This window comes from Polyodon spathula, chromosome 3 (assembly GCF_017654505.1).
Source record: "Polyodon spathula isolate WHYD16114869_AA chromosome 3, ASM1765450v1, whole genome shotgun sequence".
Classification (NCBI taxonomy): Eukaryota; Metazoa; Chordata; class Actinopteri; order Acipenseriformes; family Polyodontidae; genus Polyodon; species Polyodon spathula.
Window position 1 is genome coordinate 25,514,598 of NC_054536.1, and position 18,494 is coordinate 25,533,091.

Sequence of the window (18,494 nt, forward strand, 5' to 3'; positions counted from 1 at the left end):
ACTTCCAACGACCCCACGCCCCAGAGAAACAAAGAACTAATGAAACGAAAGCTCCTTCGCTTATCCAACCAATACGCTGGGCAAGTGTGACGTCACGTTCCCAGGGCAATGAAGGCTGTGGTGCTGCAGAAGGCTGCTGTTTTCAGCGATGTAAGATTATAAACCTACTGTAGAAATTCATGTCAGCATAAACCGTTGTCCACGCTTTTTCTAAGGTTAAACATTCATTATGGTACAGTGTTTTGCCCCCGATTGCAACCATCAAAGTGAGAGAGAGACTTGTAAATTCTTCCGTTTTCCGAAGAATCCGAGACTATTAAGAATTTGGCGAGAGCGATGCAGGTTTGCATGTTTTTTTTTGTTTGTTTGTTTTAATTACGATTGCTGTATGATATTTGCTTTGGAACATAACTAGATTGTGTGTTTCTTTGTACGTACTTATTTTAATGCATTATAATAGCACCAACATGTATGTATGTACTGTATTTATGTGTTTATTGTTCGACACTTCTAAGCCTCAGACAGACAGACAGACAGACAGACAGACGGGCGCTGCGCGGCACCGCTGGGTATTTTGTACAAACCACACAAATGTAATAACTGCCCACACATGTAATATCTCCCACAAATGCAATAACCACCTGCCCACACATGTAATATCTCCCACAAATGCAATAACCACCTGCCCACACATGTAATATCTCCCACAAATGCAATAACCACCTGCCCACACATGTAATATCTCCCACAAATGCAATAACCACCTGCCCACGCATGTAATATCTCCCACAAATGCAATAACCACCTGCCCACGCATGTAATATCTCCCACAAATGCAATAACCACCTGCCCACACATGCAATATCTCCCACAAATGCAATAACCACATGCCCACAAATGCAATAATCTCTTCCAAAAAGTTATACCCATCTACCAGCTTTCAGTTATTCATTAAAAAAAACCCAAAACATTTCTTATAATTAACCAAAGGAGTATATACTTTAAACATTGGACAGTCATTGGAGAGTATGCAAATGACTTGTTTTAGTCTTTATATCCAAAACCGGAACAAGTTAATATTATTAATTGTAAGCTAAACTGTTATTTAAATACATAAATAAATATGTGTCAAGTAATTCACAGCCATTATCATGGGTGCAACGTTTGTGGGATACATTATATACAGTGCCTATAGAAAGTCTACACCCCCTTGAACTTGTTTCACATTTTGTTGTGTCACTGCTTCAGTTTCATGCATTTAAATTAGGATTATTTTCCACTTATCTACACACCATACTCCACACTGTTAAGGGAAAAACTTTTTTATTGAGAAAAAAATTATATATTAAAAATACAAAACAGAAAGGTCATAATTGGGTAAGTCTCCACCCCCTGAGTTCATACTTGGTGGAAGCACCTTTGGCAGCAATTACAACTGTGAGTTTGTTGGGATAGGTCTCTACCAACTTTGCACACCTAGATTTGGCAATATTTGACCATTCTTATTTACAAAATATGTTCAAGCTCTTTCAAGTTCCTTGGGGAGTGTTGATGGACAGTAATCTTCAAGTCATGCCACAAATTTTCAGTTGGATTTAGGTTGGGTCTCTGACTGGGCCACTCAAAGACATTTATCTTATTCCTTAGCCACTCCAGTGTAGCTTTGGCTGTGTGCTTTGGGTCATTGTCATGCTGAAAGGTGAACTTCCGTCCCAGTTTCAGCTTTCTTGCAGAGAGAAGCAGGTTTTCCTCAAGGACTTCATTGTACATTGATCCATTCATTTTCCCTTCTATCCTGACAAGTGCCCCAGTCCCTGCTGATGAGAAACATCCCCATAACATGATGGTGCCACCACCATGCTTCACAGTAGGGATGGTGTTCTTTGGGTGATGCGCTGTGTTGCGTTTGTGCCAAAAGTAACGCTTTGCATTTAGGCCAAAAAGTTCCATTTTAGTTTCATCAGACCACAAATCTTTTTGCCACATGGCTACAGAATCTCCTGAGTGTTTTTTGCGTACTTCAACCCTAACCCTAACCCTAACCCTTGAGTAATGGCTTCCTTCTTGCCACCCTACCATACAGGCCAGATTTGTGGAGTACATGGAATATTGTTGTTATGTGCACACTTTGACCAGTCTTGGCCATAAAAGCCTGTAGCTCTTGCAAAGTTGCCATTGGCCTCTTGGTAGCCTCTCTGATCAGTTTCCTTCTTGCTCGGTCATCCAGTTTGGACGGACAGCCTGATCTAGACAAGGTCTTGGTGGTGCCATACACCTTCCACTTCTTAATAATCGTCTTGATCATGCTCCTAGGGTATTCAAGGCCTTTGTTATTTTTTTTATACCCATCCCCTGATCTGTGCCTTTCAACAACTTTGTCCCAGAGTTCTTTTGAAAGCGCCTTGGTGCTCATGGTTGAGTCTTTGCTTTGAAATGCACTACCCAGCAGAGGGAACCTACAGGAACTGCTGAATTCCTCCTGAAATCATGTGAATCACTACAATATAACACAGGTGGAGGCCACTTGGTGTGTGATTTTGAAGGCGATTGGTTAAACCTGAGCTAATTTTGGAATGCTATTACAAGGGGGGGTGGACACTTATCCAACCAAGCTATTTCAGTTTTTATTTTTAATTAATTTTCTACAAACTTCTAGAATATTTTTTTCACTTGGAAGTTGTGGGGTAGGATGTGTAGATAAATGAAAAAAAAAATAAAAATAATGCATTTTAATTCCAAGCTATAAGGCAACAAAAGGGGAACATTTTGAAAGGGGATGTAGACTTTCTATAGGCACTGTATGTGAACAGGTGGTTATTACATTTGAGAGAGATATTACATTTGCAGTTTGTACAATTTTCACTGTGCGATACCGCTAGTCTGCACCTGGACACATAGACGCGGTATGCAGAACATGACTGACATTTCTTACCGGTACAGCACAGTAGTTGTCAATACCACACGGTAGGCTATGTACTCGAATACAATTTACATTGTGGCCAAAAGTCTTGCATCACCTAGTAGAATATTAGGATGCAGACATTATTTAAAAAAAAAAAACAACTAAATGAACACAGTTTAGATATTCTATTTAACATCATGCAATCCTAAGAAACTACAAAATGGTATCTCAAAAGTCTACCAAAAACTACAATAGTAGTACAATAACTAGTGTTAGAAAATCTATCCTTTTATAGCCAGTTATTTAGTAAAAATAATAGTGAACTACAGAAATAATTATTAAAAAAAGCAAAACATGATAACATATCACATTGGCTACAGGAAGGATGTTTATCAGGGGCGAGGTATAAAATACTAACCTGCCTGTCCTTGTATGAAATATGGGAGGGATGAAACACTTCAGGGTGCTTGGACACCTCCGTAGACAACAGTTTCGTTCATGATTTTTCCTGTCAAAAACACAATACCTACTTGCATTATGAATATCTACTGTTTTTTCTGTATTATTATATTACACACTGTGTGACTACAGCTTCTCAACGAGTTCATCTAATTTATTTACATTATTTATTGTAGGCTTTTTTAAAATAAACAATGATAATAATAATAAAAATGAAAATACGTGAAATGTGTTTTTTTACTTTTTTAGACGCCAAGACAAGGAATCAAATGAACATTCGAGACTTTGCAGCTGTCACTTTGCAGAAGGAAATAAAGTCAACGGTCCTTCAATTTTCAAAAGGAATGCATCAAAGCTGTTTATATACAAATCACCAGAGAGGAAAAAAGCTAAAATAAAGTAATAATCATAGTAATATTAAGAAGTATCAGTGTTAGAAAGTAGTTCATTGTCAGAATGTGATACGTGTACCAAAACTTAATCCATGTAATGTCAAAGTGCTACGCTGTCACTTTGAAAGTGGTACGGAGTTAGATTTTGGTACAGGTACGATCAATTGTGATCTGGTGGGTGTTTTTGTTGTCAAACAGGTACAGTTACCATTAATTCTACATAATTTTTTTGCAAACTTAAACTGGAAACAGACAATCAATTTCTCAAAAAGAAAAAACAATTCACGACGAGCAAGACCAAATGAGAAGTTGCAAAAGTAAAAAAATGTACAAGACCCAATGTACTGCAAATTATAAATATTCACATACTATCTTCTTAAGGGTGGAAAAATATGATAAATTACATTAAAACGATGTAAAAGACTGGAAAATATGATATTCAATTAATCAAACATGTAGAAGACCAAAAATATCATAACATACCAGATTTGAATGGGGCGCTTCCCTGCTTTCTTAGCTGAAGTTGTTTAGGCATGCATGAGCAAATGCAGTGCGTTGTGTACCACTTTTTAGCGTGTCCCTAAAAATAACACTACACCAGTAGCAACGCAGTGTTAAAGCTATATAATGTTTGTGTATATATAATTAATTTTTTTTTATTATTTAAGTTACTCAACTGTGTGTCTGCTAACCCTCCCCCTATTACTTTGCTACTCCTCATATTATTATTATTATTATTATTATTATTATTATTATTTTAACGTGAAAACATATATGCATTTTCCTTTCTAGGGTCCTTGCTGCTGTTATTACAGAATCCAGTACATCAACTGATGCTGCTGATCATGCACAGCCTTTGACATCTGAACCCAAGTTTCCTCAGGAATCAGAAACTTTTATTTTGCCGTGTGAAAATGACACACTGAAAGAGGAAATCTGACACCTGTAAAAAAAATCTTCCATATAAAGCCTAACCTTTTCAAATGTTGAAGGACATTATTAAAAAAATATTTTAGAAGATCTTTTTTACACAGGACTACCTAATTCACAAGTGTTCAGTTCAGAAGCCTTGTAAACCTGTGCTCTAGATGTGCATTTACCAATGGCAAGGGATGGTCTGTCGAGTCACAACGCATTGAAGCACAGCTTCTGATGACACAGATGAAACTGTGACAAAGTTATGGAAATAAACAGATTGCCTTTCGTTTCTCTGTAAGTGGCACTACTGTTGCTATTATTTTCAAATGTTTGTGAATCCCCTGTACAAAGTTCTTTGTGAGCAGTTTGGGAGAGATCCCTTCAACATCTAAGAACAAAACTTGCCTTCCAAGTTCTTTTGCAACATACAGCAATTGTTGAATAAGTCCAAATTGTACAGAACTACAGGTTGCAGTTCCGCGGAGCAGTATGGAAGAGCAAAGACAGACCTTTTCACACTACAAGCAACACACCTGAAGGGTCTTGTTGGTGTAGCCCCTAATGCTGTGGTAACGTTTTGCAGTGAACCATTTCCTTACTCTACATCTAAGAAGATATGTGAAGGCATCTGAAATCCTAAGTAAACTTTCACCAGGAGATCTCATATTGGCTGACAAGGCATTCAACATGCATGACATTCTGCCTCAAGGAGGCTCTTTAAATATTCCAGCAGTCCTTACACATTCTACAATAAGAAGTTCCACAAGAATAGCACAAGCAGGAATCCATGCACAGAGAGCAATAACAAGAATGAAAGATTACTCAGTGCCAACTTTGATCTCTGCACCTTATCGGAACTGTCTAGAAAAATATTTAAACTGTGTGCCTCACTAGTAAACCTTCTAAATCCTCTCATAAAAGAGATGGCGTCCTATCTTGCATAAAATTATATTTAATTTGTGGTAGATTTACTAAGCTTTTGCCCCAGTGTAAATTTGTAACAATACTATAAAAGTTTAATGTAAAGATGTTCGGGGCAAGAATAACACAAATATGTAGTTGTACTGTGTAGTTTTCTAATCCGTTATGTGTTCACAAAATACTCATAGTACTACAATTATTTATTATTTAAACCATCTTCCATAAATAGACTGCTTTCTTTGGACAGTTGATTGTTAATCCCACTCGTATATTTCCAGTGCTCTGTATGATTCCAGAACAAATAAGTGTTCTTTAAAACAAATTGAATGAAATGTACTTTTATGAGATGATTTTAAGTAGTTGTGTTGTACCGCTCGGATTTCAGATAAAATTAGCTATAAACATGAAGACAAATGAATCAGAAAGAAATAATGTAAATAACTTACTTAAAGAAACATCGTTAAAAGTAATGCAGGAAGCAAAGAGAACATCATAGAAGAATTCAATAAATTAATTTGAGATGAATAGTGTCGTAGACTCTTGCCGTCAGAAATAAGAGAAATAACAAAAGAAGCTGAGTATTTTGAGAAAAATAGACTAAAATATTTAAATGACAGGAAATCAAAAAAAAAAAATCCTAAAATAATTTCCTCAAATTTGCCATGTAATAATATACCCAAGAGTCAAAGACCCAATGAGAGATAGTTGAAAGTAATTGAAATATACACCTTGATATGGTAGCAGAAGATCAGTGCTACAAGGATGAATATGGAAATAAAATATTATTTTAGGTGTTTGAGTAGAGTTTTGTATGAAACACAATACTATCATAGATTAGTAAGGGGGAATATTACTGAACACATAGCTGAAATGAAAATAGATACAAATGTTAACTTGATGAGAATTATAAAGAACACATGGAGACACTTTAAGCAGTGGCGGCATAGAGACCTGGGCTACCGAGGCAGAAGCTGTTGCTGCTGTAGATATTATAAATAGACAAATACATGTTTACTTAAACGTTGTAGGTCAGGAATGCTTTAAATATGAAAGAACAGAAACGTCAGTTCCATGTGATGAAAAAACCAAATAATCTGTTATATAAAAATAATAATTCTGAGTTAATTAGAATTAAATGTAATAACAATAGCTATATATCAAATATATTGAGTGCAAGGAATCGGAATCATGATAAAAAAACAAATACATACAAAAAGAAGAGTGCAGAATAGGGATTTAGGAAAAGGATCAAATAATAATAATGAGGTAACTAACAAACAATCAGGTGAACAACAGCAAGAATATCAAAATTAAAACAAACAAAGAGAAGATCACTAAGGGTCATGAAGTGGACACAGTATTTAATGTATCTGATAAAACATTAACAGCCTGACAGAAAGCATTACTCTGCAAGAGGCTCAAGTTTGTTCTGGCAAGAGGATACATAAATAAGGATAAGTTATCCGAATGTGCCTACTTTTATGATAAAACACACAGAATCACAATATGTGTGTGAACATGGAATAAGAATTAAAAGAAGGCACCATTGGACTCCTCCAGAGGGAAGAAGTACATGGTTAGACATGGGCATTGAAGTAGTTAGAAATGAAATAGTAACAGGCCGGAGAAGTAAAGGTAAACTATATTTAACTATGAATGAAGAAGAAGCGCTAAAGGAATGAATAAAGGAGGATAGCCTTATTATAAGACCAGCAGATGAAGGTTCTGGGGTGGTAGTAATGCATAAGAATGATTATATAAAAGCAGTAGGGACCAAATTGCCAAATATAAATACGTATGAAGAAGTAAAAACTACTAATAATAACGGCCTAATAAAAGAAGTGAAAATTTTGGCAGATTATATAAAAATATACAAAAATGCACAAAGAAAAACACCCAATGCGAATGATTGTTAGCACAATTGATAACCCAACATATGTTATTGTGAAAATAGCTAACAACCACTTCCTATATAACTATAGGCACCTGCAGTGAAAACTAAATAAAATAAAAAAAGCTTCTAGGGTAATCAAAAACATTATTTTTATAAAGTGATTAACATGACATGGCCAAACGTGTGGCTTTTCGTTCACATAAAGTCAGAAAAAAACAACATATGAATCCAAATTAACATGTATTTATACTAAAGTAATACAAAGATGACTACGAAAGATTTAGAAGCGAGTAGTTTTTCGAGATTTACAATTATACTGTAAATACAGTATAAATACAGTCGAAAAGACACACATTTGCCCATTTTCCCATTGGAAATAGTGATATTTTGAAATATCGCTGCCCTGGTCACAAAAGCAAAGTTTGTGGGGAATAATAGCCATTTTCTATACTTTTGAGGCATAAGCAATTAGGAAATAACACTTACTACCCGGGAACAAAAATTGTGTTACATAGTGTTATTTAACAGTGTGTCCTGGTTTTGTGCTTTGAACAACTGGTCACTCTAAATATTAAATATGTATCAACAATGTTTCCTACTGTAATTATGGTTTAATGTGTTTGTAGATACAATAATAATAATAATAATAATAATAATAATAATAATAATAATAACAACAATACAACAGTCAATGTACAAAAGAAAAATGTCAATATGCATTGGTAGCATCATAACTGTACAGCAGTTTTATATTTACAAAAACTTGTCAATCTTAGTTTGAGATGAGCTGAAACTTTTACTCATTCACTGCACTGTCTTGTACAACACTGAACTTCATTTGGTATGTTTTTTTCTCTCATGCTAGCTTGTTTAACAATACATGTTAGTGTTGTCAAAACAGAAGCTTGTAACCTGCCCAGAATTTACAGGCATTCCATCCCATTTTTATTAACTTGGGTTCATCGTTGAATAAAACTGTAATTGGTGTTGCCATCTTGTTGGTTTGTTTATAACCAGTGGCCAGGTGCTTAAGCAGGGGTTTACAACCTTTTCTGAATCACGCCTCACAAGGAACTAATGTTCCTTGGATGCTGAAATATTTGCAAGCCATCTTAGAAAGATGTGGAAATGCTACAGAGTTAACAGATGAGTAATTGGTTGGATTTGCTAAATGCTTAAGATAAGAATCACTTATATACCTTTGCACCTCAACAGTGACATCAGCAGCAATTCTGTACTTTCTGTGTTTCTCTGACTGGAAACAAACATTCCTCACAGACTTTAGGTGCTTGCAGCAGTTGACATGGTTTTTGTTGGTGCTTGTTCAGCAGTTCACCAATTTCTAAAGTACACTCAGCTGTCAGGTTTCTTATAACTTCTTGTGCATTTTGGAGCATTCTGGTCTGGAATTATTTTGGATGTTGAAACACTTTGTGTGTTTCAGCAATGTCTGTGTTTAAACTAGCAAGAGTTGCATCAATGCACTCTGTACTACAAGTCTGTGAGACATTTAATACTATGGTTCCTTCTGGTATCCACCTCCTGCACTAGATTTTGTTGTAGCTTTTCTTTTCCATTAGTACTTGATTGGAAGAATCCAACTACCTTCTTTGCCTTGACTTGATAAGCTCCAGTCCTGGTGTGTTCTGCAGCGCATTCTTCACAATCAAGTTCAAAGTGTGTGCAAAACAAAGCAGGTGGTGGATGTTCATTTGCCGAACTGCTGCTACCATGTTTGGTGCATTTTCGTGATTTCCTTTACATGAGAGTAGGTGTTAAAACTTCATGTTGATATTGGACTCAGCTCCTGCCAAGATAAGCACCAACTGAGACGTAACTTCTTTTACTGTAAACTAATGTGTAATGATATCTCCAGGGAACAGCCTATTTTGCCACCCTGGTGCATCAGCACACACAATGGCTGCCATGCTGGCTCCAGGGATCAACCACAGTACAGACTTCCTAGCCCATCAGTGTGACAGCCGGGTACTTCTCTGGGGTCTTCAAGTGGGCACTTTCCATCCTTGGTGTTTCATCGACTAGCCCACAACACCTTAAGAGGGCTCGACAGTAATAAAGCAAATAACCTTTTCATGTACCAAGTGTCCATTACGTTTTTTGAGACTCTAATGTGATCCAACATACGGAATTCTTTAAAATGGAAGACGTAAAGCAGGCAAATAGTAAGTTTAAACTGTTTAATTATGAAGTGACATGTCACTGCAAGATAAGCTTCAGTATTGATGGAAGTCCAAATATCCATAGTCAGACACACATGGTGAGCTTTCTCTACCTCTGCCATTACTCTGTCTATGTGAACATCATATTGCCAATTAACCATGTTCTTTAGAGATTTACTGCAATTGTGTATTGGGGATCCATGAATCTTGGGAAGATTTTGAAGCCTTCATCATCAACAATTGAAAAAGGCTGGCAATTAACCAGTGCATCACCCAAGTTTATTTTTCTCAAGGCTGTTACTGCATAGAAAAAAAGTTAAATGTTTACTTCTGTACAAATAAACTTAAAGTTGTATTGAGAATACAGTGCACCAAATACTGTACTTTTATACAATGATCAAGTTGTACACTAACAAACCACTTAAAAAAAATACACATGCAAATATTCCTTGAATTAGGATCAATAACATTGTCCATTTTCACATGACATGACGTCAATGTGAAGTTGTGGTTTCAATTTGCGTGCAGTTTATCAGGGTGCTGATTGCATTTGTAGCACTGCCACTTTGTATATTGTGCAGAGTATGCTTCCATCACAAGTGTCAGACCATTCCTGGAGAGTAAGATAGCACACTCCCATACCAAAAACATCGAACCTTGTTAATGTCAAACAAGATAAATGTATCCCACACTGGAGTGTTTTTTTCTCTTTGCACACACACACACACACTGTTCAAAAGTTTGATATCAACAATTGATTACAGATAATCGTGTCCTCTTTAAAAAAAAAAAAGTTCTGAATGGCACTGCGAAATGATAATCTTTTTATAGCAGCACAGTAAAACTGTGGCCTGGGGGTGGGGAGTGTTGCTGGTTTGATCAAGCTCTGGTCCGATTTTAATTATGCTGTGAATCAAGATCGTAATTTGAGATTTTGAACCAAAACAGCGCAGGATCAAGTTTGATCAAAGAAGAACAAGCACCGAAAAAAATGTTGGGGAAAAGTAACTATTTTATTGCAGCATTTATTTCAAATATTTAAAACAAAACAAAACAAAACAAACAAACAAACAAAACCCAACACGTCTACTTTAATGATGTACTATTCGGGTAACATTGTTAACTTTGGGAATACATAAGATAAAAAATATTAACAATGCACGTAACAATAATACTAATAGCTCCCCATACGAATGTTGAGTGGTTATTTTATTTTTAAAACCCGTTCAAATGTTTTTATTTATTTATTTATTTTCTAAATGAATGAAGCACATAACCAAATATATTAATATAATATGTAGATATTGATCCCCTGTGCCAAAAGTAGAACAGCTGTGCTGTTAGCGTTTGGATTTCTGCGCATGCGCCACACTGTTGGCCTGGGCTCAGCAAGTAGCCTTATTCATGATTTACGTACTCATAATTTGCCAATGTTGAAGTTTTCCTTAAGAGACCTTGGGAAAACTTAAAATTCACTTCAAAAGTTTAATGCATTTTTTTAAACAGCGAAATTCTGCAAAACTTCGGAAATATGACACGGGTCCATTGAAGAAAAAACAACATCCCGCGCTCTCATATCTGTTGCGCGCAGCCGAGTATTTTGGTATAGAATATCGTGTGGTCGTTAAGTCCGTTGCTAAGGAAATGACGCATTGACTTTCCCACCGTACGTATCCTGCAAAGAAAGTGATCGAAGTAGAGCCACGCTACATTGCATTTCGTGTTGTGTTGGGATTTACAGAAGAATATAGGAATGAGTAGGAAATGTAACGTGTCATGGGTAAAGCCTGGAGAGCCGGCTTTTCTGACGAAGTTTAAAAATGACGTTGGTTACAAAGAAGGGCCGACTGTGGATACGAAGGTAGGGACGCAACACGAACAAACCGTTTTGATTTCGCATGCTGTGTGTTAGCTTAATCAGAAATTAAATGTCGCGATGCAAAGGGTTTTTTACAATCGTATTTCATAGTGTAATCGTATTTTACACTTTTAATCGTATAGTCTTATTTCCTGACCTATCGCATTGAATTTCATCAGTCCAATACTTCATTACACTCACTACAGCTACACAGTAGTAGACCTGAATCACTTCATTCATTAAGATAGTCAGAGGTACAGTTATTTAAATGTTTTAGAATCTTAAAAAAAACAAAGCACATGAATTGTCTTAAAAACATTAAAAGGAACTCTGGAATTGGTGTTTTACACGCGTTTCAGCAAAAGGGGTCTCGTATCTTTATATCTAATATTCTGGTTGTGTCGGTGGTCTGTTCATAGGCATGAATAAATAGTACGGTAATCTGGCAGCAGGAAGACGGCCTTAAATTACACACGCGCAGAAAGTCCTTCCAGCGCGTAAACAAAGTGGCAATAGGACCCTCGGTGCCCACACGTGGCCAGCGCAGGTAACGCCTCCATCCGTTCCTTTAAAATTCTCGGTTTATTGTATCAACCTGCAGTGGTGGGTCGGATTTTTTTAACAGTCATATGATGCACCAAATACTTTCGTTTTATGGGTATCGGCCATCTTTATTGTGGTACTCTATGACATCTACTGGCTTCAGTTTGGTCGGTAGGGCATTCTCCAATTACTTTACTTGCAGATTAATCACAATGCTATGTCAAAATGTTTGTGCACTTGGCCGATGTTACTAGCAGAGAAAGGTGTGTTTACCAGTGCTAAGGCTGCACATTTTGCAACTGTGCTGCTGAAACATTTTTATGCAAACTACCCATTTTTGCTTTCTTTAAATCTTAGGCCATACAAATGTTTGTCTTTCCTAAAGCTAGTGCAGCAGTCTCTTTGGAGTTTCCTACTGGCTGTTTTTACTGGTAACAAGAACCCCCTAAAAAGGCTTACTACTTGTAGATTTTTCAACTGCCTCTGGTCATTCTGTAAATATATGTAAACTATTATAACAGTTTTATTTAGAGCTCAGTCGCTGATTTAACTTTGTGACATGTTTAGACTGATGTTTGAGTTAATTGTCTCTCTCTCTCTCTCTCTCTCTCTCTCTCTCTCTCTCTCTTAATCTCCAGAGACAGGACCTGCCTGTTGTAGAGGACAGTGGAGACAGCGATCGGGAGGACGAACTGCCCCAGGTGGTGGTTCTGAAGAAGGGAGATCTGTCTGCAGAGGAATTCATGAAGATTAAAACTGGCACAGAAGGAAGCTCAAAAGAGGGTAAGTATGTTTAATCTATCAACAGGGCCGGCGCTAGGTTGACTACCACCATAGGCAGAGTTTTAGGTGGCACCCCCTCCAAGTTAAAACTAAAGAACTACTGACAGTTGTGTACAGTATGGTTAAACTCCCATTTGTTACTGGTAGATCTTGGTGAATAGCTTTAAACTATAACAATCTAAATGTTATTTTTCATATTGATGTAAAATATTAAGTGATGTAAATAATGGTCCTACTGAGGTTGAGCTCTTTAAACTCTTTAGTGGATAATTCCCCCCCCCCCGACCCTCATTTACTCAAATGGCAATACAGTACTTCCAATTATATAGCCAGGCACAATGACAGAGAAACATAATAGATATTACCATACAGGCTGTCAATTAATCACAGTTTTTGCATTTTTGGAGTGATACGTTTTTGTAGTGCACTCCTGTCTTGTCCCTCTTAGCATACCATAATTAATTTCTTGCTGAATGATTTTAGTGCATGTGAGGGTTGAATGAGTGTAGTCACTGTTTGAACATAAAATTAGTCACAGAACTGCATTATGTAGCAAAGCACTCAAACTAAAGGACTTGTGAATGGGATATTTATTTTTTTGAACTTTCTGACAGTTCATTGGATAGAAAGAGGGTTACTTGTATCTATTGTCAGAGTGAGTTCCAGCATCATAGAAGTGCATCTAGTCTGTTGTACCGCCTGCGTGCTAAACATGCTTTCACTTCTCAAAATAGGATCTAGCTACTGAATGCAGACATGTTCACATTGTAGCTTTGTTTTATTTCAACAATGACATTTATTTTTAAACAATAGTATTTACAATTATGGAGGATATAGTTGTTACTATGTGAATGTTTTGTTTTATTCTGTATTAATAAAAGAGAATTTCAAATTATTATTATTTAAATGGTAATGAAAAACATCAGTTTGTGTAAAGGAAACTGTAATTATAAATGCAGTAAGGTGAGTAATAAACTGACTGATTTAGCAGTTGGTTTAAACAATTTAACAACAGTGCTGGATTGTAAATAAATATAACATATTAAAGAGAATCCAGAAATTGGAAAACAGGATTTTTTTTTTTATGCTGGGTTGTTTTTTGGATGGCTTTCGTAGTAAGGCTACCAAAATCAATCATGTCACCCCCAAAATAATACAAGAAAGCAAACAGTCTGGTTTCGGGAAATATATATTTCAATAAATAAGTACAAGCAAAGTTCAATAACCGTACATATGACAACATACAATTAACCACACGTTAACAATGTAAAACTGTAATTGTCCCTTGCATAGCAATTGACCTTTTTAATTAAAAAAAATACATGTACACGTGTGTGTGTGTGTGTATATATATATATATATATATATATATATATATATATATATATATATATATATATATATATACACAGTACTGTGCAAAAGTTTTAGGCAGGTGTGAAAAAATGTTGTAAAGTAAGAATGCTTTCAAAAATAGACATGTTAATAGTTTATATTTATCAATTAACAAAATGCAAAGTGAGTGAACAGAAGAAAAATCTAAATCAAATCTATCAACCACCCTTTGCCTTCAAAACAGCATCAATTCTTCTAGGTACACTTGCACAAAGTCAGGGATTTTGTAGGCATATAGTCATGTGTATGATTAAACAATTATACCAAACAGGTGCTAATGATCGTCAATTCAATATGTAGGTTGAAACACAATCATTAACTGAAACAGAAACAGCTGTGTAGGAGGAATAAAACTGGGTGAGGAACAGCCAAACTCAGCTAACAAGGTGAGGTTGTTGAAGACAGTTTACTGTCAAAAGTCATACACCATGGCAAGACTGAGCACAGCAACAAGACACAAGGTAGTTATACTGCATCAGCAAGGTCTCTCCCAGGCAGAAATTGCAAGGCAGAGGGGTTTCCAGACGTGCTGTCCAGGCTCTCTTGAAGAAGCACAAAGAAACGGGCAACTTTGAGAACCGTAGATGCAGTGGTCGGCCAAGTAAACTTACTGCAGCAGATGAAAGACACATCATGCTTACTTCCCTTCGCAATCGGAAGATGTCCAGCAGTGCCATCAGCAAATACACCTATTTACTGTCTGGAGAAGTCTGGTCAGAAATAGCCTTCATGGAAGACTTGTGGCCAAAAAGCCATACCTCCAACGTGGAAACAAAGCCAAGCGACTCAACTATGCACGAAAACACAGGAACTTGGGTGCAGAAAAATGGCAGCAGGTGCTCTGGACTGATGAGTCAAAATTTGAAATATTTGGCTGTAGCAGAAGGCAGTTTGTTCACTTAAGGGCTGGAGAGTGGTACACGAATGAGTGTCTGCAGGCAACAGTGAAGCATGGTGGAGGTTCCTTGCAAGTTTGGGGCTGCATTTTTCAAATGGAGAATTAATGGTCTCCTCAATGCTGAGAAGTACAGGCAGATACTTATCCATCATGCAATACCATCAGGGAGGCATATGATTGGCCCCAAATTTATTCTGCAGCATGACAACGACCCCAAACATACAGCGAAAGTCATTAAGAATTATCTTCAGCGTAAAGAAGAACAAGGAGTCCTGGAAGTGGTGGTACGGCCCCCACAGAGCCCTGATCTCAACATCAAGTCTGTCTGGGATTACATGAAGACAGAGAAGCAACTGAGGCTGCCTAAATCCACAGAAGAACTGTGGTTAGTTCTCCAAGATGTTTGGGCCAACCTACCTGCTGAGTTCCTTCAAAAACTGTGTGCAAGTGTACCTAGAAGAATTGATGCAGTTTTGAAGGTAAAGGGTGGTTACACCAAATATTGATTTGATGTAGATTTTTCTTCTGTTCACTCACTTTGCATTTTGTTAATTGATAAATATAAACTATTAACATGTCTATTTTTGAAAGCATTCTTACTTTAAAGCACAGTACTGTATATATATAAAAAGTAAAACTTTTTTTCAGTGTGCACTGCAAAAGAGAAGGATTTTAATAACTGATCATAACAACAATAATTGATTAGACTTTAGCTATATATCTCTATCGCAGGACAGTATTATTTAATAAAAAAAAAAAAAAAATTGCACCCTCATTGTTTGGCAGCTTAGGCAGCCTACGTTATCTACCTCTAAAGTCAGCCCTGTCTATCAAGTATATTGAAAAGCACATCATACTGTTCATGCCAAACTACCTGCTGGCATTATTAAACCTAGAATTAGATTTCTTTGATTTTTTTTCTAAATTACATTTTTTTAATTTTCATGGGTTGCTATGGAATAGTGGGAGAGGTCATAACGCCATGGCTGATTTGAAAATAGGTTTGGAAAGTACATTGACTAATGACAGTTTCAATTAAAAAAATGTAATATTAGGTTAAAAAGTGGTAGTTTGGGAATTCTGTTGGTTGCATTAGTTATAGGTGCAATTTAGCATTAACTAAAACTAATTGGAAAGTTTGCCTGATTATTATAAAAAATATATACTGAAATAAATATAGTAATGATAAACTGGCAATGCAATATGTCTTACTGATATATTTATTTGAATACCATAAGCAACCAGAAGCAGCACTCTGCCCCCACTCTGTCTGTCCTGGTTTTCATTGTGCGTTTTCCCTTGACAGTTGCAGAAGTAGACGCCCCTGCAGGTGGTAAGATCATGTTCAGGAAGCCTGTCAAGCGTTCTGCAAACACATTTCAAGGCATCACAGCGTCTTCAAGCAAAAAGAAAAAGGGTAACGAAAAGGAGAGCGGTGACTCCAAAACCACCACGGAGAACCCACAGAAGAAAGTGAAAAATAGCAGCCTGCTTTCCTTCGGGGACGATGAGGAGCAAGACTAGCTCGCCTTCAAGACTGGTGTCTTGCCCTGTAGCATTTTGATGAGCTTGACTATTGAAAGTTTAATGTGTTTTTGACATAATCGGTGAATAATTGGCCCTAGTAACTCACTGATAACTGGTTTCACAGACCCTGATTGATATTTGGGTGTAGAAACTAATAATATCAATTTCCCACCCTTAATTGACACCAGTATCCATCACTGCTTCCTTATCAGTTTTAATTGCATTATTCATGTCTCAAGTTTTCTTAACTCTGAAAGTACCAAAAGTGATAACATTTTTATTAGAAATGAGGCAGTAAAATGATCTTATGCCTAATACTAGCATTACATTTTATAGTACTGTTTTAGAATGTGGACCACTTGTACACTAAGTTTGCCAGATAAGTTAAGACACTGCAGTAGATGGGAATGTGTGCTGACAAGCAGGTTGTTGTCAGATGGACACTATTATGAAAGACGTGCATTTTATAAATGGTCCCTTTGGAAACATAGTTGCAAACAGTAAACTGAAAAATGATAAGATTCTGTTAACATACCATGCATAGGCACATCTTCAAGGTGAACGGAGGGCTTTTAATATTCAGCTCATCGGATGTAAATACGTGTAAAGCTTCTAAAGTCACTGGGGAGATATTATACATGAGGAATTATGCAACATGAAATGTTTAAATGTGTTTTTTGTATTTTAAAAATCTTGATTTTGTGATGTGTGTGTGTTTATTTTTTTTATTTTTATTTTGTTGCGACATGAGTAATAAAGAAGCCTAATTTTACAATCCTGAATTTGGATTAGGAGAAATAGAAGCAAATGCTATTGGCAAGCGTCTCTGTGGGTTTTAGGTGTAACAGAACAAAACAGGTTAATGTTTCTGTGTCAGGTAAAATGTCCTCAGGTTAATAGGACAAGCTGACATTTAATACTTGCATATGTATGTTGAAACTAATATTAACTTCCATTTTAGGGCATCTGATTAATTTCCCTAACTTTTGAATACATTTGTAAGTTGTTATCTGTGGAATGTGGTTTGAAGTCGGCCAAGGACAGCATAATATCAGCTGGTAGTTGTTAGGGTTAAAGAAACTTCTTGAACATTCTAGAACAAGTAGGATATACAAAGAGGCTCAGTCTGAGAGCTTGTGAGCAGAACTTATGAGCTGCCTGTGGAAATACTGTCCTAGGTCATCGTGCTCCTGGATATTTGGGTGAGGATCTTGAATCTTCTCTTATCTGTAATCGCTGCTTGCTTTAATAAACAATGCAATTGATTTGACTTAGAGAGCGATCCCTGGTATCTATTTGTGTTTATTAATTGGTTTGCAACATAGCTCATTAGGTTACAGGTCTGAATGTATGTAACCGTTAAATGGACATGGTGTAAATTAAAAACAAAAAGTTATTATCTCGTCGTGAGCGTGAGTTACTATCTTGTTGACTGCAGCAGACACCTGGTGTTCTCGGTGGATAGGTTAGGAGACAGACACTTGCCATATTTTCCTCATTGCATAACAACTATGAATAACTGGTGTGGTTTTAGACTCATGGAATTTTAATGTAAATACATTATTTATTGCATCAAATTGTATTCACTTACTGCCTGCAACATTTCTCCCGGAAAGGAGTAATATAATTTGAGTCATGTTTTAGGATTTGCAACTCAATTACCTCGATTTAGCACGAAGAAAAATCTGCACAGATGTGCCATTTACATTACAGTAGGCTACGTCATACAGCAGTTCATAGCTCCTGAAGACTTACCCGCAAGAGAAAGCTATTTTACTCCCATTAAAGTCTTCAGGATAAGGAGTAAATTGAGTCATCTGTGTC

General features: G+C 36.5%; 1 protein-coding gene and 1 long non-coding RNA gene across 2 annotated transcripts; both read left to right on the forward strand.

Annotated features, from left to right (window-relative positions):
• The first annotated feature begins 109 nt into the window (after positions 1 to 109).
• LOC121312908 lies at positions 110 to 7,697 on the forward strand. The gene is made up of 3 exons (XR_005949913.1): positions 110 to 342; positions 3,611 to 3,760; positions 4,546 to 7,697. It is a non-coding gene; the product is annotated as an uncharacterized LOC121312908 (long non-coding RNA).
• A 3,616-nt stretch (positions 7,698 to 11,313) lies between these two features.
• kiaa1143 (KIAA1143 ortholog) lies at positions 11,314 to 18,069 on the forward strand. Its single transcript, XM_041244812.1, has 3 exons — positions 11,314 to 11,527; positions 12,706 to 12,850; positions 16,450 to 18,069. The coding sequence occupies exons 1-3, from the start codon at positions 11,420 to 11,422 to the stop codon at positions 16,665 to 16,667; spliced, it is 471 nt and encodes a 156-aa protein (XP_041100746.1). The 5' UTR covers positions 11,314 to 11,419; the 3' UTR covers positions 16,668 to 18,069.
• The last annotated feature ends 425 nt before the right edge of the window (positions 18,070 to 18,494 follow it).